At 58.3% G+C, this 20,638-nt stretch overlaps 1 protein-coding gene across 5 annotated transcripts in view; it reads right to left on the bottom strand.

The window, feature by feature from the left end:
* Positions 1-20,638, bottom strand: part of TMCO4 (transmembrane and coiled-coil domains 4) — a 108,027-nt gene that overhangs the window by 13,607 nt on the left and 73,782 nt on the right. For all 5 annotated transcript variants that reach the window (XR_011390867.1, XM_002716055.5, XM_070079203.1 and 2 more), the window contains exon 13: positions 285-402. Coding sequence is in view for 4 of the 5 variants with exons in the window: in XM_002716055.5 (XP_002716101.2) it covers positions 285-402 (118 nt within the window). In the remaining variant the exon portion in view is untranslated. The remainder of the gene's footprint in view (positions 1-284; positions 403-20,638) is intronic.

Below are 20,638 nucleotides of genomic sequence, written 5' to 3'. Positions count from 1 at the left end.
TGCAGTAGACCCCTCCCCCAGCCAGCTGTGCAGACCTGCAGTAGCCCCCCTCCCCCAGCCAGCTGTGTACAGATATGCAGTAGACCCCAGCCAGCTGAGCACAGACCTGCAGTAGCCGCCCTCCCTGAACCAGCTGTGCAGACCTGCAGTAGCCCCCCCCCAGCCAGCTGTGCAGACCTGCAGTAGCCCCCCTCCCTGAGCCAGCTGTGCAGACCTGCAGTAGCCCCCCCAGCCAGCTGTGAAGACCTGCAGTAGCCCCCTCCCCCAGCCAGCTGTGCACAGACCTGCAGTAGCCATTGACGATCCTCCCCGACACCACCTTCCGGAAAGGCTCCCAGTGCCGAGCCTCTCCCTCCACCGGCGCCCCCAGCAGGACCACATCCTCGACGATGCCCTGGCAATCTGGTGAGAGACCCCAAAACGTCTGTCAGTGACCTGGCCACAGACGCTCCAACAGTGGAGGAGGTGAACGTCATACACATGAGAACATGGACACACATGCACACGGAACACAAGCACACAGGAACACAGACACACATGTACATGAGAACACACATGTGCACAGAACATCTACATGCACACGGAGCATGCACACAGGAACACAGACACACATGCACACGGGGACAGACACACATGCATCCAGGAACACAGACACACATGTACACGAGAACACACATACACAGAACATGGACATGCATGCACACGGAGCATGCACACAGGAACACAGACACACATGCACACGGGGACACAGACACACATGTACACAGCACGTGGACACACACGCACATGGAGCATACACACACACACGGGAACACAGGCATGCAAGCACACAGGGACACGGCACACACGCACACTGCACAGTACCGAGTCCCAGACCCTGTGTGCCTGTTCTGTTCCCCTACAGCAGCCCGGCTGCCGCTGTAGAGTTGAGGGAAAACCAAATTCCTGAGCAAGATCGCACGGCTAACAAGCGACTCTGCCCGAGGCGGGACCCAGGCCTCTCCGCCAGCCACGCGGCTCACACGAGCTGTGGCCGTGGCCGAGACGCCTTCCTTTAGACAGACTTCTGAACCAGGTGGCGTCACGCTCATCGGAGCGGAGGCACCGCCACCGGCCTCTGCTACAGCCTCCCCGGCTCTGTGCAGCCCGGCAGGGACAGGTGGGTCCCAGGGGCGAGAGCGCACTGACCTGCTGGGTCAGGAACAGTTCTGGCCGGACTGCGGACCAGGGCCCTTGCGGGATGGGAAAGCGGCACCCGGTGGAAACCAAACGGGTCCCACCTGGGCGTACAGACGGCGCTTTGAGAGCTGTCGTCTCTGGCTCAAATCAACGAACGAGAGGCTCACGCACCCCCTGCCCCGGCACTGTCCCCCACCTTGGCTTTTCCTCCTGGTCACGCATGTTTCTTTCTTGTTTGCCTCCTTCGTTCTCCGGGACTTGAGCCGAGTGGCTTCACCCCTCCAAACCTAGCGGAGGACGAGGACAGCAGCCTTGCGGGGTTGCTGTGAGGACTGTCCCAGTGGGAGATCGTCACAGAGAGCAGCGAGGCTCAGAGAGGGGCTGGGACCTGCCCAAGGTCACACAGCAGAATGAAGCTGGGAGCAGAACCCAGACTATACAGAGAGCCCAGGGTTCCAGGGCCGTTCTCTCTGCTGCAGTAACGCCACGCACGGCGAGCAGGGGAGGGTCCTCGCTGCTCCCAGGGTGCCCCAGGGCTGTGGACCAGGGCCAACCCCGGCCAGCACGAAGCCTGCCTCCCTCAGGAGCTGTGCAGCCTTAGAGATCAAGCCTGGAGGGCGGGGACCCCTTGTGGCCAATGGTGGTAACAGCTGCCATTCCGGAGCAACCGTGGCTCACGGAAAGCTGTGAGCAGAAGCAGGACGGTAGCTGCCTGTGACCTTGACCTGAGGTGAGGCGTGGACCCTCACACCATAGCCCCAAGTGCACCAAGCCGCGTCTGGTTGGGCAGTGAGCTCTCTGAAGCTGCCCTGCACGCCTCCCCCTCGGCTCCCTCCCGGCACTGCCACCTTGCGATGCACTCGGGTATTTTAAGGGGGGTTTGCACGGCCTGGCAGCAAGGCTGGACAGAAGCTGCGCGGTGGGCTCCTAGCAATGTATGGGTGTTAGCTGCAGGACGCCAGCGGGAATCACCTAGGCCCGCCCATGGTGGGACGGGCAAGTGGGCTTGAGGGCGGAGCCCACCGCCCCCCTACCCGACTCTTCCTGGAGATGGGATGGTCTGGGATGGGACACGCTGGCTGCTGCAGCAGCTGCTGCAAAGGGAAAAAAGCCAACGTCCACTGCTGGTGCCAAGCCTTGTAATACCAGGCTCTTTCAAGCATCTAGGCCAAAGACAGGAAGTCCCCGTGCTGGAACCACGTTTAGCGCCAGGCGGCCCCTTCAGATCGTCACGAGGACCTGGTGCACACGACCAGCAGAGGCTGGAGCGTGACGGCTTCACAACCACCCATGGGGGAAGACCTCAGGGTCTCTCGGCTCGGGGGCGCTGAGTTTGCTGGGACTTGTTGGGTGTACACCTCCGGCGCCACCGGCGGTTCTTCTCCCGGGTTTTTAAGGTACTGAGATAGCCCTCTGGCTTTTCTCAGACTTGGAGCTTTCACGTGGAAGAGGCCAGGGGTCATCTTCAAGCTCAGGGGTCGGAGATGCACCGGCTTTCCTCCTTCCACTGTGAGAACTGGCGGCTCCCTGAGCAGGCTCCAGGTCGCCAGCGGCTAGACAGGAACAGCTGTGTCGGCCAGGTTTTCACCCTCTGCTTGGGAGCTGCCATTCACACACGCGGGTAAAAACGGTTCCTTCCAGCACTGTCTTTGCTCTGCTTCTTATCTTTATTCTTTTTAAAAATATTTATTTATTTATTTGACAGGCAGAGTTAGAGAGAGAGAGAGAGAGAATCTTCCATCCACTGGTTCACTCCCCAAATGGCCACAACAGCTGGGACTGGGCTAGGCCAAATCCGGGAGCCAGGAGCTTCATCGGGTCTCGGCTACGTGGGTGCAGGGGCCCAAGCCTGTGGGCCATCTTCTGCTGCTTTCCCAGGCCATTAGTGGGGAGCTGGACTGGAAGTGGAGCAGCCGGGACTGAAATGGGCGCCCATATGGGATGCCACCAGCGTTGCAGGGGGCGGCTTTACTGGCTACACCAGAACTCCGGTCCCTATCCTCCATGTTTTTGGTAAAGCTTTCTTTTTCTATTCATGCTGGGCAACCATTTCTCTTCTGTGACACGGGTTTGTTGCCACAGTCCTCCTCTGTCTTCCCCCTTCTCTCTCACAGGCTTGAGTTTCAAAGTGGCGTTGTTGGCATCGCCACCCTCAACCAAGGTGATGGCAGCAGAGCCATCTTCTTCACCTGTCCCCTCAATGCCCGCCTCGTGACGCTGTCCATCTTCACCCCGGCCCGCCACACCTGTGTCACCTACTCTCCAGGGACGAGTGGCTGCGCAGAAGTAAAGCTGCCTGAACCTGCAGGTTTCCGAAGGTTGAGGGGACGGAGGGTCTCCAGTCACCTCTGCGACTTCTTGTAAGCCTCCCTTCCACTCAGCGAACCTTCACTGTCTCCATTCCCGGACAAGCGACCTCCTCCGGCTGGAGCTGAGCTTTGTGGCTGGCCAGCCGCTTCGCTAGACCCTGGGACAGCTGTGTGGGGTGGGGGTGGGGCTGCGGGAAGGGACGGGGGCGCCGGGGCAGCAGCCTGGGCTCCTTATCTATTCCTAACACAAGAGCCAGAGCGGTCTGAGTCCGGGGCGCGCGGCGTGTCCCCAGGGTGATGGAAATATGCTCCAGAGGTGGCTCCCGGCGAGAGCTGGCCCAGCTCCGTCCACTCAGGAGGAGTCCCCCACGCCTGCACTTCCAGCGGGTGGATCTGTGGTCTGCAAATCCCCTGCGGGGCAGTGGGGTCGTGTCACTCCCGAGCTCGAAAGCCCTCCCGTGGGAGCCCCCTGGCACGGAGTGGAAGTCAAAGCCCCTCACTCACTGGGCTCCAGCCAGCCCGGCCTGGCTGCCCCCTCTTGCAGCTGCTCCTCCCTGCACCTGCCAGGGCCCCGCCCCCTACCTGCTTGCTTTTCTCCAGAGCACTTGCCAGTCGCGGATGTACCCCCTGCTCTGCTCCCAAACGGACTGCTAGTCCGTGCCCCCTGGAATGCAAGACGCACAGGGCTGGACCGTCCCTGGAGCGTGCTCTCGGGTCCCCAGTGCCCAGGACGGCACAAGCCTCCACGGGCAGGGTCCTCACGTCTGTCCTTTTCTGGTTTCTGCCCCTTCTGCCCAGCAGTGATAATCAGGGCCTCTGAAGCCCGGAGCAAAGCGAAGGCGAGCAGGTGCACAGAAGCACTGCCTGGCCCTTCTCAGCTCCTCCACCGCTGCCCCCTACAGTCCCGTTCTGGGGGGCCGATACCCCCGAGAGTGATGGCAGCGTTCAGGGTTAGAATAACGAGTGGGCCTTCCGGTACCAGTCTCTTCCCCACCCCAGTCTCGGACAATGTGATCCCAAGGTCCCCAGGGTGGGAGGGCTCCCAAGAAGCACCCAACGCTGGCTGTTTACTGAATCCTACAGAGAGGAGGCCGGGGTGATGGCTCACATGGTGGGGTCCCTGCACCCCCATGGGGGAGACCTGGACAAGTTCTTGGCTTGTGGCTTGGGCCTGGTTCAGCCCCAGCTGTTGAGGGCAGTTCGGGAGTGAACCTGTCTATTTCTCGCTGTGTCTCTAACGAAAACACTGAAAGGCACAGAAGAAGGCTCAGGGTATCCAGCAGACCTCTCGGCTGACTCCCGGCGTGGCTCAGGGCCCCCATCGCTAGGGGCAAAGACGCAGGGCGAGTTACGGCCACACAGTGCGGTGGACACTCCTGGGCTCACCATCTGCTGCCAGGGTCTCCAGGCTGTGTGCAATGCGGCCGAGATGTGCAGAATTCCTGGATTCACAGGGACGTTTGATCATCCCGTGTTTCTCTGTTAGCAGATGCTGGAAGTCTGACTCCTACAGCGTGTGCTCTGTGGAGAAGCGGGTGGGGCCGCCACCTGTGGCACCTGCATCTCATATGGGCACCGGTTTGTGTCCCAGCTGCCCCACCTCTGATCCAGCTCCCTGATAATGGCCTAGGAAAAGCAGCAGAGGATGGTCCAAGTGCTTGGGCCCCTGCCACCCACATGGGAGACCCAGCTGACGCTCTTGGTTCCTGGCTTTGGCCTCGCCCAGACCTGGTCATTACAGCCATCTGGAGAGTGAATCAGTGGACAGAAAATCTTTCTCTCTTTCTCTGTAACTCTTTCAAATAAATACATAAGTCTTTACTTATTTATTTTAGGATTTATTGGAGAGGCAGAGTTAGAGTTAGAGTTAGAGAGAGAGAGAGATTGAGAGTCTTTCATTTGCTGGTTCACTCCCCAGATGGCCACAATGGCTGGAGCAGTGCTGATCTGAAGCCAGGAGCCAGGAGCTTCTTCCAGATCTCCCACATGGTACAGGGGCCCAAGCACTTGGGCCATCTCCCACTGCTTCCCAGGCCACAGCAGAGAGCTGGATGGGAAGTGGAGCAGCTGGGACTTGAATTAGTGCCCATATGGGATGCTGGCGCTATAGGCGGAGGCTTGGCCTGGTACGCCACAGCGCTGTACACCCCACCCCACATAAATCTTTAAACAAGATAAAAAGCAAGGGTCACACACTCAGTGAGGTTGGGAGCCACCCGTCACCTGGAAATGGCCTGACCTTTGGCACTAGAAACCTGGCCTGCACCCTCATTTTGCCAGGGTATGAACGGATGCAGTCAGCTCTTCATTGACGAGGGGCTCGGCTTCCTCCTCTGTTGACTGCCAAGGGCAAGGGCACAGTTGTGTGGTCAGGGCTGTGTGAGGCGTGCTGGCCAGTGGGGGTTGCTCCAGTCTGCCCACAGACCACCCACTCGGCAGTCACGTGGAAGAGGTGTGTGCAGAACACTGGGCAGGCAGCTGCTCATGGCAGACACTGCTCTGGGAGCCCAGCAGTGGTCGGGGTGGGGGTGGGGTGCCCAGAGGGGGTGGCAGTGACCACAGCCATCTTCCCCGTTACAGCGGAGAGGAGAGCCTCCACAAGGAAACAGCCCAAGAGCTGCAAACGACGGTTAAACACTTCCTCATCTACTCGCTGGGTTTAAAACAATTTGATTTAGGAGCCAGCATTGTGGCACGCTGGGTTAAGCCTCCGCCTGCAATGCCTGTATCCCATGTGGGCACTGGTTCCAGTCCCAGGTGCTCCAATTCCAATCCAGCTCTCTGCTAATGTGCCTGGGCTGAGCAGCGGGAGATGGCCCACATGCTGGGCCCCCGCACCCACGTGGGAGACCCTGATGGAGTTCCAGGCTCCTGGCTTCGACCTGGCCCAGCTCTGGCCATTGCAGCCATTTAGGGGTGAACCACTGGATGGAACAGTTCCCTCTCCCTCTCTCTCAACAGATACATAAATCTTTAACATTTCAAAAATTTATGTGAGAGACAGAAATGTCCCATCTGTGGCTGACTCCCCAAATGCTTTCAACAGGCAGGAGCCGGAGGTGCAATCCAGTTCTCCCAGAAGGGTGGCAGGCAGCCAATCGCTGGAGCCGTGTCGGCTGCCTCCCAGGAGCTGTCCGAGCAGGAAGCTGGAGGCAGGAGCTGCAGCCCGGAATCAAACCCAAGTGTGCTAATGCGGGACGCAGGTGTCTCAGTTGGTGTCTTTACCACCAAGATAAATGCCTGTGTCGGCTTTCCAACGCTAGTGTGGTAAAACACACACAATTACATCCTCTCTTAGTGCACAGGCATCTCTCTCGTGCAGGCATCTTGGCAACATTTATCCGCCGGAATGTGGGTAGATCCATTCGTCGGAAAGCCGCTCCTATGAATCTGGCTTGCCATGCTTTACCTGGGACTCCTGGGACGGCGGGTCTATCCCACCGGGCACGCCCAGCAGCCTGGGGTCTCCTCTGCTTTTCCCCACACGTGGTGAGCTGGGCACAGCCCCCCACGCCCACCCCTAGAGCCAACTTCAGCTTGCATGCCAGCCTTGGTGTTGAAAACTGTGGATGAGCTGAGTTTTTGCAAAACGGTACACCCTTCAGATGTGCCCAGGGGGCCCAGCGATTCAAAAGCATCTCACAGACATCCTGCAGGGAGGGCCCAGGGAAGAGCCACGCGGAGCCCCACCTCTGTCACCATGCCCTTCCCCGCAGAGCCAGGCAGGGCTGGGAGCAGCCTCCTGTGGGAGTCACGTGGCCGGCCCCGCGACCGCTTGCACTCCCCCATGCCCCTCACGTCGTCGGCATCGGTCACGAGATCCTCCAGGGATGGAGCAACAGGAAGGAGGGCGGCTCTCCTGCCTCCTGCAGGGGCTCGTGTGTGCAGCGAGAGATAAGGCAGGACGCTAAGGAGAGGAGTTATCTCCCGACCGCAGGCGCAGGAAACCGACTTTGGTGGAAATGATGAGCATGGCACCTGCGCCACCGCGGCTCAGCGCGAAGATGCACGCACAGCGACGGCACAGAGGGAAGCCACAACAGTGCAGCGGGACAGCGGGGGTTGAAAGGGGGCTCTGACCGCAGCCCGAGGTCTGGGGATGAAGCCTTGGGGGCTCACTGCAGCTCCGCGGAGGAGAAATGCATCACAGGGAGGCGGAAGCACCGGCATGATTTTCAGCCCAAGGGACTGGGCCCGGGGTGTGTGAGTGCGAGAGACCCCGCCTCAGTCATCTTGCAGCCGGCATGGGCGGCAGGGCTGCTAACTTCAGAGGGACAGGGAGCGGCACTGAGAGAGATTCTGCCGCGACGCAGTTTTTAAAACGTAGTTCTGGGGTTGCATTCCTTGGCCCTCTTCTCTAACCGCCCCTTCATCATCGCAACCCACACGGGACAGGCTCAGGACACCGCGCTTTGCACACCTGCTCTTCTGGCAGGGAGGCCCGAGGGTCACAGCGGCTCCCTTCCCTGGGAGACCTCGCCGCAGAGGCAGTAAGCAGCCTGTCCAGGGCCACACGGCACGTGGCAGGGGATTTGCTTATCCCTACATCTTCCCTCCCATTCTCTGGTTCCACTTCCCTTTAAACATCCCTCTCTTCTCTTCCTTTTAAAGATTTATTTATGGGGCCGGTGCTGTGGCACAGCAGGTAGAGCTGCCGCCTGCAACGCTGGCTTCCCATATGAGCACGAGTTCCAGCCCCGGCTGCTCCACTTCTGATCCAGCTCCCTGCTAATGCACCTGGGAAAGCAGTGGAAGATGGCCCAAGTGCTTGGGCCCCTGCACCCATGGGGGAGACCCTGAGGAAGCTCCTGGCTCCTGGTTTTGGATCAGCTCAGCTTCGGCGGTTGAGACCATCTGGGGAGTGAGCCAGCAGATGGAAGACCTCTCTCTCTGTCTCTCCCCTTCTCTCTTCGCAACTCTGCCTTTCAAATCAATAAATCTAAATAAATTAATAATCTAAAGCATTATTTGTAAGCAATCCTCTTTTTTGCCTTTTAAGATTTTTATGGTTGTAGTTCTGCAATGTAATACTTTGTACCTTAAGGTACAACATATCTACCTTAAGACTTACATTCCTTGAATCTCAGGAATCAACCTGGAAAATTCTCAGCCATTTTTTCGTATCTCTCCTCTGTCATCTCCTGTTGGGATCTACAGCAGGCAGCTGTCGAACCCTGGCTTCTGCTTCCCGCTTGTCCCTCACTTCTCTCTCCGCCATGCGTCACAGTAGCCCTTTCACACGATCTGGGTTCTCTCTCCTTCTGTGTCCAGTATGCTGTCTAACTCACCCAGGAAGGCTTTCATCGCAATGACTTTTTTAATTTTTAGATTTTTTTTAACTTTAACAGATTCAATACAGTTCAGATACAATTCTTACAATGCTTTTCCCTCCCTCCCATTCTCCCCCTTCTTTTATTTCAAGATTTATATATTTATTTAAAAGGCACAGTTACAGAGAAAGACAGAGAGAGAGAAGGAGAGACAGAGATCTTGCATCTGTTGGTTCACTACCCAAATGACTGCAATGGACCAGGGCTGGGCCAGGCTGAGGCCAGGAGCCTGGAACTTCGTCCGGGTCTCCCATGGGTGGTAGGGACCCAAGTACTTGAGCCATCATTGCTGCTCCCAGGATCTATGTTAGCAGGACGCTGGAATCAGAAGTTGGGACTCGAACCCGGGCACTCTTATATGGGACAGAGGCATCCCAAGCGACTTCTTAACCACTGTGCCAAAGGCTTGCCCTGTACTGTTTTTGTTGTTAATTAATTTTTATAAGATTAATTAATTAATTAATTAATTTATTTTTTTTTTGACAGGCAGAGTGGACAGTGAGAGAGAGAGACAGAGAGAAAGGTCTTCCTTTGCCGTTGGTTCACCCTCCAATGGCTGCCGCGGCCGGCGCACCGCGCTGATCCGATGGCAGGAGCCAGGAGCCAGGTGCTTTTCCTGGTCTCCCATGGGGTGCAGGGCCCAAGCACCTGGGCCATCCTCCACTGCACTCCCGGGCCACAGCAGAGAGCTGGCCTGGAAGAGGGGCAACCGGGACAGAATCCGGCGCCCCGACTGGGACTAGAACCCGGTGTGCCGGCGCCGCTAGGCAGAGGATTAGCCTAGTGAGCCGCGGCGCCGGCCCTAATTTATTTGTTTTAAAGTCAAAGTTACACAGAGAGAAGAGAAGAGAAGAGAAAAGAAGAGAAGAGAAGAGAAGAGAAGAGGCAGAGAGAAAGAGAGGTCTTCTATCTGCTAGTTCACTCCCCAACTGGCTGCAACTGCTGGAGCTGTGCTGATCCGAAGCCAGGAGCTTCTTCCAGGTCTCCCACGCGGGTGCAGGGGCCCAAGGACCTGGGCCATCTTCTACTGCTTTCCCAGGCCACAGCAGAGAGCTGGATTGGAAGTGGAGCAGCCGGGACTTGAATTGGCGCCCATGTGGGATGCTGGCACCACAGACAGAGGCTTTACCTGCTATGCCACAGTGCCAGCCCTATTAATTAATTTTTGAAAGGCAGAGTGATAGAGAGGGAGAAAGAGATACATAGATTAATTGATCAATCGATCGCTCGATTATCTTCCATTCCCTGGTTCACTCCTTAAATGACTGCAATGGCCAGGGCTGGTCCAGGACCAAGTCAGGAGCCCAGAACTCCACCTGGCAGCAGGGGCCCGAGCACTCGGGTCGTCGTCTGCTGCCCTCCCAGGTGCATTAGCAGGGAGCTGGATGGGAAACGAAGCAGCCAGGACTGGAAGCAGCGCTCCGATGTGGGATACTGGCGCCACAAGTGCCGGCTTCAGCCGCTGTGCCAGCCCCAATCTGTTTACTTTGTACTATTCCTGTTACTTATGACAAGCTGCACCAAGGTGCTATCTCAGGGAAAATTTCCCGTTAGAATAATCCGTGTATGCCGAGACCAGGAGTCGATACAGAAGTAGGGACGAGGGGCCTCTCTGGTAAGGGGCAGTGATGTCAGCCACGATACTACAGGAGCCCAGTGAGTGATCCCACCTCCCGGTGTCCGCGGCTACGGGTCACGTGGCTCAGCGTGTCTGAGTCCACGTGGCTCCTGGTGGTCTCAGGACCAGAGCGTCAGGATTGCTTCCTGGTGGCCCAGCTGTTGTGAAACCGGTCACGGACCCACTTAGGCTGGGAGCTACTCCAGGTGCAGTGTGACTTCTGGCTGCTCCCCGGCCGCTGCCTGGAGCTGCAGCACCCTGCACCATACTCCTGAAGCCAACGGCACAGCCGCGGCTGGGGAGGGGCCCCCAGGACACAGAGCTCCCGGAGAAGGCTGCGGGCGATGGGGCTTCATGGCCAGCTCCTGCATGAGCAGCCCCGGCGAGCTGTACAGCCCCAGATGGCGGAGCGGCTGAGACCCGGCGGCAGCTGGCACCTTTGAACGTCCCCGTGGACCTGCGTGGGTGTCCAGGTTACGCCTTGGCATAGGCTACTGCCTCGAAGCCCAGGGAGGACAGAATCCCATCGTGAGTCTGCTCCCGGCTCTTCCTCGTCCCCTACGATAAGGAGATGCAAATCACCCACCTGGGGAGACCCCATGGACTGCAGAAAGCTCACCCCAGGAACCAGTGCAGTTCCACGTGTGCGTCTTGGGGTGTGGACAGCTCCTGCCCTGCTCCCCTGCAGGCATATGGCAAGTCACCCCGACTAAGGAGGGACTGCTGTGTGTACAAGGTTAAGCCTCTGCCTGCAGCACTGGCATCCCATGTGGGTGCCGGTTCGTTCCGGGCTGCTCCACTTCTGATCCAGCTCCCTGCTATGGCCTGGGAAAGCCACGGAAGATGCCCCAAGTGCTTGGGCCCCTGCACCTGCGTGAGAGACCTGGAAGAAACTCCTGACTCCTGGCTCCGGATCCACTCACCTCTGGTGGTTGTGGTCAACTGGGGAGTGAACCAGTGGATGGGAGACCTCTCTGCCTCTCCCTCTCTCTGTCTGTAACTCTGCCTCTCAAATAAAAAAAAAATTTTTTTTAAAAGATGATGGCCCAAGTGCTCAGGCCCCTGCACCCACATAGGAGACCTGGAAGAAGCTGCTGGCTCTTGGCTTTGGCCTGGCCCAGTCCCAGCTGTTGTAGCCATTGTGGGGTGAACCAGCAGATGGAAGATCTGCCTCTCCTTCTCTCTCTGTGTCTCTGCCTTTCAAATAAATAAATAAATCTTTAGGGGAAAAAATGGCAGTGCTGCTCCAAACATGGCACAGCAGCTGCCAGCCCCTGCCTGCCCGGCTTGCCCGTGGCTTCCCTGCAGCCTGTTCCAATGCCTAGCTCTGCTCTCTGTGTGTTCTGGTGAATTCTTTCTCCTCGGCCTCCATCGGCTGCTTCCCACGACAGTAATGGAATCAGCTTTCTACTTCTTTGTCTTTTTTAAAGTAAGAAAATCCTTGAGTAGACTGTTTCTCCCCGTCTTGGATCTGGGAAGGCTGTCATGGAAACCATGGCTTATTTCCGGCAACGGCCGCTGGGGGGCGCACCTGCGCTCGGGCAGGCGAGAGGTCACCTCCCGGAGCATTGGAGCTGGGAAGCACCCGGCTGCGGGGGAGGCCCTCCCCTCCCCCAGGATGACGCCTGCCAACACCCGTCCCGGGCACTGAGGAGCAGCCCTTCTCCCTGGAGCCTAACACGTGCTGATCCAGGGAGATGAAAACAAGAATGCAGTCGGTGGCACGGACGCTTCTCAGGAAGTAGCAGCGGCTGCAGAAGCCCCAAGGAGAGGCACGGCAGACCCCTCCCCTTGTGGACACTCACTGTGGGCTGGGCTGGGAAGCCCGTGCCCTCTGGAGGCTGCCGCGAAGGGGCGCTGTGGCAACCACGGGAGCTCCGGGGGGTCTCCAGAGGGTGGGGGGTGGTCTCTAGATTGGGGCCCTCCCCCCGAAACTTCCAGAAATGCCTTCTGCTTGGAGCGTTGCAAGTGGCAGGCAGACCATACCCCAGGGCACCTGCTGCCGTGGCCCTAACTGGCTGAACAGATACAGATCTCCAAGGGGCAGCAGAAAGAACCCAGGGTGTGGGACGGGTGCAGGGCCCTCCCTTGCGACTGTTGCTTATGAGCTGTGTGACCCCGAACAGATCCCTTGAGCTCTCTGCTCTGAGCCTGTTCTCTGGAACAACGGAGACAGTGACCACGCGCCTCCCTCCTGCCCACATCCAAGCTGGGGAAGGGGTGCGAGGGGCAAGAGGTGTCCAGCTGTAGGGAGGGCGGGGCCCACATGTAGGGGCTGTGTGCACAGTCTCCTGGCCTCGTGGGGACGGAGTCTGCCTGTGGCTGTGCCCTGCCAGGGTACCCGGGTGATGTCTGCTGGCTCGTGGGCAAACATGAAGGTGCCTCTGGAGTTGGAGGGAGGGTGGGATTCAAGGGTAAGAAGGTTTTGAACACCACGTGTGGGTTTTCCCGTAACCTGTGTTTTCCAGAAACTCACTGAACAGCAGGTCAAACTCTGCCTCCAGGTGTCTGCTCTCCTGTTCATCTCTCACCAGAGCTCCTGGCGGAAACTATGGTGCAGGGCGGGGCGGGGCGGGGCGTGGGTGTGGAGCCTTGTGGTTAAGACGCCCGTGCCCCTGAGTCGCTGTCGGGCTGCCCCTGACTCCAGCTCCCCGCGGGTGCAGTGGTCATGGCTCCAGGATCTCCTGGGACATCTGCATCACATTCCTGGTGCTCCTGGCTTTGGCCCCGGCCCAGCCTTGGCCGCTGTGGGCATCTAGGGAGTGGATGAGAGCTCCGTGCTCTCAAGGAGGGAAGTAAATAAAAGAGACCGTGGCTCGGGTCCCTGGTCCTCCCTGGGCAGTCACCTCCCTGCGCCTCTGGATCACGGGTGCTGCAGGCCCCAGAGCTCAGGCCTCCTGCCTGCCTCGCAGCCTCTCGGGATTCACCTGTTCTTCTACACCTGGCCCCTCCTCCAGAAGCCTTCCTTGCCTTCCTGTCCTCCCGCTGCAGCCCTCCCTGTGCACTGGGACCGTTATCACTGCTGGTGAGGCTGGCGTGTTCCTTTCTAACGAGGTGGTCAGCCCTTTGAGGGAGGGCAGCAAGCTTGTGTCCACAGAGACAGCGTAAGAGAAAGGTTAGAGTCAGAGCAGCTGGGTTAGAATCCCTTGGGCAAGTTACCCAACCTCCCCGGGCTGTGGGGTCTCCATCTTTGAAAAGGGCAAGTGCAGCACCTGTTTCCGGGTCTAAGGCTGGCCACACCTTGCAAGGTGCTGGGAGGGAGCAGGAGCTGGCTTCTGTTCTTGCCGGGCACACAGCACGCACCCAGCACACACCCGCTTCCCACTGATACAACACATACAACAGAATACAGATAGATACAACAGAAGCGCCTGCTCACTCATAAAACGCCAAGCCACCCCAAGCAAAACCCAGCCTGAGAGCTGTCGCCTAATGAAGCCGTCAGAGTGCCCAGCTGTGCACCGGCGTCGGGGAGCTGACCACCCAGGAAGGCCCGCAGCAGCCCTCCCGCTGCCACCTCCCCTGCACGCTCAGGCAGGGGCCTGGGACAGATCTTCCCACCCGTGAGCTTTCCCTGACGGCTCCAGCTCCGGCCCCCTCAGCCCCGACCTTTGCAGCCAGCCTTGGCTGCACACCTGAGGCCCGGATGGCTAATTAGGGTGAGCCTGAGGAGGGTGCATCTCTTGGCCAGCAGAGGTCAGGCTGAAATACAAGGACTCGCTGCCTGTGGAGCTGGCGTCCCCTCGTCCCCTCCTGCAGTTGACAGACTGGCAGCTGACTCTTCGTTTTTGCACTGATGGCGGACAAGCTTTGAGCTGGGCTCACAGCTCGGCTGCGGCACTGGATAACAAGTGAAAATGCGATAGGACGGGCACGTGCTGTGGCACAGCGGGCTAAGCTGCTGTTTGGGGAGCCCAGAGCCCACAGCAGAACATCTGAGATTGTCCACTCCCCACCCAGCTTTTTTCTTCTTTTTTAAAAAATATTTATTTATTTATTTGAAAGGCAGAGTTACAGAGAGGCAGAGAGGCAGAGAGAGAGAGAGAGAGAGAGAGATCTTCCATCCATGTTTCACTCCCCAAATGGCTGCAACAGCCAGGGAGCCAGGAGCCGGGGGCCAGGAGCTCCATCCGGGTCTCCCATGTGGGTGGCAGGGGTCCAGGTACTGGGCCATCGCCTGCTGCCTCCCAGGTGCATGAGCAAGGAGCTGGGTTGGAAGCGGAGCAGCCGGCACTCCGGCAGGCGCTCAGACACGGGAAGCCGGCATCACCAGTGGGCTTACCCCACTGCACCACGCCAGCCCTGCACTCAATCCTCTCACCGTCCATGAAGAAAGTGTTTTAGACCCATCCCTCAGGCGAGGAGACCAAGTACACCGCGCGTCTGCTCAGCCAGAGTCAAGGGCTGGGTTGGAATCCAGGCCCGGGCCTGGCTCCTCCGTGCAGTTTCCACATTGCCTATTCCCACGGATGCTTTTCCTGGTCCTGAGGTTTTACGGTTTTCAGTAAGTTGTTGGTGACTGCACTTCCTGAAACATTCTTTGAAGATGGGGCTTTGTATAAGTAAATAAACGGGCGTCTGGGTAAAAGACGGGAGACATAGAGGGTAACAAAGGGCACAGCAGAAGGCCATGGGACTCACCGAGGCACAAAGCCTGGGGCACGTGCCCACCTGCGGCAGGTCCCTGTTATCCTCCACTCTGCAAGGCGGCCTTGGGAATTTTCTAGAAGGCCATGGGTTTGGGGATCCTGGCTAAGCAGGCGTGATGACCGAGAACTGTCAGAGTCAAGGGCATGAACCCGGCTTCTGTTCCAGAACGCGACAGTGGGGTGAGGTGGGGGTGGGGGCTCAGGTGTCCTCTTCCCTGGCCAGCATTCCCCCGAGAACCTGGGAAAGTCCCTTCACCGCAGAGGGGCGGGCTCTTCCCTGATGATGGTGTCAGTGGGGTTAGCCACCCGCAGACCCCAGCAGGACACATGTTCCCACAGGACTGTGAACAAAGGGCCGGGAGGGGAGGGACCAGAGAATGGTCCCTGGGGAGGGGATTTCTCTGCACATGGGGTGGCCCTTGATGCTGTTAAGGCTGCAAACCACCTGCTGTCTAGTGGAGTTAGCCTGGCACCCAGAGTGTAAATAATTTTATTTAATCTCTCAAGGTGAGACTCATTCCCTCTGCTTGACCAAAGAACTCTGTGTGGCTTGCACGGGGTCATGGAGTTGACAAGTGGTTGGCCAGGCTTTGGAAGCATCTGGAAACCCTGATGCTGAGCCCATGATCTTAACCATGCGGTGCTGAGAACCGTGGCCTTCTGGTTAGTCACTGGCAGGCTCCTGCCTTGGCCACATCCTCATCCTGCACACAGGAGGGGACTTCAAACAGGTCCTACAACAAACAGGTGAGTTTTATCTGGCAGAAAAAACCATGGGAAATAGAGGTACGTCATTTTTTTCATCATGCACATTTTGACACACTCTTCAAAGACCCCTCGCACTGTAGAGCTGGGAGGAGGAAGTGTGTTCACCCGTGGCCAGGTATCAGGGACGATGGGCACGCCGATGGTCCGGGGGTGGCTGAATGTGGGCACCAGCTCTGGCGCTGGAACAAGGGCGCCTGGGTTTCGTCCAGTCTCAGCTGTGGGAACAGTGTGTTCCCCAGCTCCCTCCTTTCACACCAGCTCATCTCTCGGCCTACCTTCTTCCCGGCCTCCCACCACTGCCCTGGAGGGGAGCGAGGGTGCTGCTCTGATCAGCCAAGTGCACTGGACCACACACACCAGTGGGCAGTGGCCAAACCCCAGGCTCTGTTCCCTGTCTCGAGACGGCCACTTCCTCTCTCTCTGGCCCGATCTTCGTCCCCTGTTGGGGAGGTAGGGTCCTACCCCCCACCTCTCTCTCTCTCTCTTTTTTTTTTTTTTTACAGGCAGAGTGGATAGTGAGAGAGACAGACAGAGAGAAAGGTCATCCCCTTGCCGTTGGTTCACCCTCCAATGGCCGCCGTGGCTGGGGTGCTGCGGCCAGCGCACCGCGTGGACCCGAAGGCAGGAGCCAGGTGCTTCTCCTGGTCTCCCATGAGGTGCAGGGCCCAAGGACCCAGGCCATCCTCCATTGCACTCCCGGGCCACAGCAGAGAGCTGGCCTGGAAGAGGGGCAACCGGGACAGAATCCGGCGCCCCGACCGGGACTAGAACCTGGTGTGCCGGCGCCGCTAGGCGGAGGATTAGCCTATTGAGCTGCGGCGCCGGCCCCCTCTCTCTAAAGTATTTATTTATCTATTTGAAAGTCGGAGTTACACAGAGAGAGGAGAGGCAGAGAGAGAGAGAGAGAGATGAAGATCTTCCATCCGCTGGTTCATTCCCTAGTTGACTGCAATGGCCAGAGCTGTGCTGATCCGGAGCCAGGAGCCAGGAGATTCTTCTGGGTTTCCCATCTGGGTGCAGGGGCCTAAGGACTTGGGCCATCTTGGCCATCTTCTACTGCTTTCCCAGGCCATAGCAGAGAGCTGGATTGGAAGTGGAACAGCTGAGACTCGAACCGGCGCCCATTCGGGATGCCGGCACCGAAGGCAGTGGCTTTACCTGCTACACCACAGCGCTGGCCCCCCTCTCTCTCTCCTGACTTCTTTCTCCCATGCTGAAGCCAGAGCTCCCATGTGAGGCTGGGGGCTTTTGCATGGAGCCAGCAGTGGGCTCCGACTCTGGCACAGCTCCCTCCTTTGGTGCTGCTGGCCACGAGCCAGGTTGGCGCTCAAGTGGCGGGTACCCTGCTCACCAAGGAGCTGGAGCTTGTGGGTGCATCTCTCTTGGGAACCCTGGGGCTGGAGGAGGAGTGGTTTCCAAGGTTACAACTTGGGCACTGTTGGGTTCCCCCAGCCACAGCAGCCTCACATGTCCAACGCCATCACCAATGGTGGCTGCCTCTCAGAGCGAGTGTGCAGGGTGTGATCAGGTGCATCTCAGCACTGGCAGCAGCTAAAGTCAAGGCCATCTGCATCCCCCAGAGGAAGCACATGCCTTTCAAAGGAGTTGGCATGGCCTTTACCCAAGACCCCTGGGGTCCATCAGCTTTTAGTTCCCATTAGAGCAGAGGTGAGACCAGTCCCTGTCCTGCTGACTCATGCCTGTCCCGAGAGGTGCTGTCGGGTCTAAAGACGTTCCTGTTGGGTTAGTGCGCCCAGAGGCGCGGAGTCCTGCAGCCTTGGAAAAGCCCAGTTGGATAAGTAATGGAGACAGGGAGGAAGGAATTCTTTCCTGAAGCTCCAGTAGGGGCCACACACCGTGTTATCACATGCGCCCTAGTGGACGGCCAGCTTAGTGGTCAGACAGCCTGGAGTTGAATCCCAGGTTCTTCTGGGTGCCAAGTCCCACGCTGGGGGCTGCTGGCAGAGGGGAGAATGAAAGGCACACAGTCCCCACCCTCAACTCCTATAGGCAAAGCAGACCATCCGTTCCCCCGTGGTAGGGTTGTTTGTGAATTAAATGAGAGAAATGAGGTCGAGGCCTTGGCGCCTTGCCTGGCACAAGGTGGTCATGAATGATGGTTCTTCAATCCCAGAATAACCCCCGAAGGCATCAAGATGGCCGGAATCTCACAGAGGTCAAGTGGCTTGTCAGCCCAGGGGCACCATTCAGACTGAACAGGACTCATGCAGACGTTGAACCCCAGGAGTCTTAACGCTGACAGGTAAGGGTGGAGACTTGCAGTGGTGCAGTGGGCTAAGCCACCACCTGTGACACCGGCTGTGGGGAGCAACTGAGACTAGACTAAATTACTGGAACTAGGACTTTTCTATGCATCTGCTCTCCCACAATATGGCGCTGGGGAGGAGCAAACAACTATGCAGCTGCCTCTCACCAATTTGACTGATAAGCTGCAGGAGCTGATCCTGCTCCTGATTGGAGGAGAGCAGCATGCTCGGCGTGTGGGTAGCAGAGTTGGGATTGGTGGAAGAGGACTACAAAGGAGGAGAGAGACAGCGAGCACCAGGAACATCTGAGGGACACCTGAGGAACATCTGAGCAGCCCCGAGAGAGCCGGCCGGCGGTGTGCCGCTCCTCCGCGGAAGCAGGGAAAGCAGCGGGGGGTGCCGCCTCTCCACGGAGGTGGAGGGGTCGGCAGCTAACCTTGGACGGCGTCGTTCCTCCACGAGTGAGGGACCGGCAGCTAACCCGGGAAGGGCCGGGCAGAAAGAACAGCGCAGGGTCCTGTGTTGTTCCTCCGCGAATGGGGGAGCAACAACCAGCATCCATGAGTGCAGATTCGAGGCCCAGCTGCCCTGCTTGGTCCAGCTCCCTGCTAATGCGCAGAAAGCAGCAGAAGGTGATCCAAGCGCTTGGGCCCCTGCACCCACGTGGGAGGCCCAGGTGGAATTCCGGGCTCCTGGTTTCAGCCTGGCTCAGCCCTGGCCATCGTGGCCACTTGGGGAGTGAACCAGCAGATTGGAGGATCTCTCTCTCTCTCTGCTTTCTCCCCCTCTCTCTAACTCTGCCTTTCAAATAATCTTAAAAAAAATAAATAAATAAAGAGGGGTGGGGACTTGCTCTGATTATGGCTGGGTGGGCCTGGTGGAGGTCTTCGGGTCACTGAGGGCTTGGCCTCAGGTGGTCGGTCCTGAGAGAGAGGGCTGATTATACACCTGTGCGAGCTTCCTGTGTGTGTCTCACCGTGTGGTGGTCTCTCTGCACCTGCTGCACCACTGCAGACTCTGGACGAATGGGGCCACCTGACCTTGAACTGCGGACTCCAAACTCTGAGCTGAAATGAAGCCCTTCCTTCCCAAGGAGCTCGTCTCAGTGACACAACGCGGGCCGGTACAGGCGCCCAGACACCGCTGAGCAGAGTCCGGATCTGAGCTCAGATTTCTGGACTCGGCATCCAGTGCTCCCTCTTGCACAGCAGTCTCAGCTGGTTGCCGTCAGCCCTTGCATCTTGAAGGCACTTGGCCAAGTGATCAAAGGGAGAGCCCACACGGCAGGCGGCAGAGGGTGCGGAGCAGAGCTGATCTAATTAGTGGACCCCAGTGCCGAGGATGGAGGCCATGCAGACTTTAATTTGTGGAATGAACACAGCCAGAGGCCAGCTGGCTCGGCTGCTGCCGCCTTACCTGCTGCTCGGCAGGGAGACCGGCAGACGATACCCACTGCGCTGAATGAATTCCCTTCCGGTCCTTTTGGGACGAAGAGGAGAAGAAATGCATAACTAAACTGAAGTAGCAACTGCCTTCGGTGGCCGTTTTCCGGTGCAGCCAGCTACTCGGAGCCAGACTGAATCGAGTTTGTTTTCCAGCTACTTAGTTTTTGAAACCCTCTTATGGCAAATGCAATGACAGGGTGAACATTATCATAAGATCCATTATGATCTGGGGTCCAGAGTCTCCTAGTGCTTACCCAGAGAGTGGTTCTTCCTGGCAGCGGGCACCTGGACCCGCCCCTACCCCTGCCACCTGTTGGGGCCAGAAATATCCTTGGCCAGAGGGTCAGTTACTCCCAAGGCCAACTCATGCCCTTGGCTGGGAGACGGACGGTCACTGGAGGGGGCTGGTCATCCCTGGGGATCCTGGCTGCATTCAGCTTCTGCCCACGTGGCACCGCCCTTTGGCAGGTGCACATTCTGTCTCGGTTTTGAGTGGGCGGGACCTCTGTCTATGCCAGATCATGCCCGCAGGGCAGCCAGGGACAAAGTGGCCTGAGTGCAGCCAGGTCACCGGGAGCCTTTGGCGACGTGTCAGCCAGCCGGGCCTGGCCTCGTGGGCTGTGTGTCACTCTGCCAAGGCAGAAAAGCCTCTGGCTGCCCACAGGCCTTGGCCATCGTCCCTGCCCATGGCCCCCATGAACAGATTAGCGGCTAATGTGTACTTGGCACCTCCTCTGTGCCAAGAGCTGGTGGCACACAGGTGACAAAGCAGACAGGAGCTGCCTCACCCGACCACCCTCTAAGCGGGAAGAGGGACCTGTTAGCAGAGGCCGTTTTAACAATACAGGGGAGGGGCCAGAGCTGTGGCATAGCAGGTAAAGCCGCTGCCTGCAGTGCCGGCATCCCATATGGGTGCAGGTTCGAGTCCCGGCTGCTCCACTTCCCATCCAGCTCTCTGCTATGGCCTGGGAAAGCAGTGGAAAGGGGCCCCCGTGTGGGAGATGTGGAAGAGGCTCCTGGATCCTGGCTTCGGATCAGCTCAGCTCCAGCTGATGCAGCCGATTAGGGAGTGA

This window comes from Oryctolagus cuniculus, chromosome 7 (genome assembly GCF_964237555.1).
Source record: "Oryctolagus cuniculus chromosome 7, mOryCun1.1, whole genome shotgun sequence".
In the NCBI taxonomy this organism is placed as follows: domain Eukaryota; kingdom Metazoa; phylum Chordata; class Mammalia; order Lagomorpha; family Leporidae; genus Oryctolagus; species Oryctolagus cuniculus.
The sequence above is the reverse complement of the archived record's forward strand: the minus strand, read 5'-3'. Positions and strand labels throughout refer to the sequence as shown.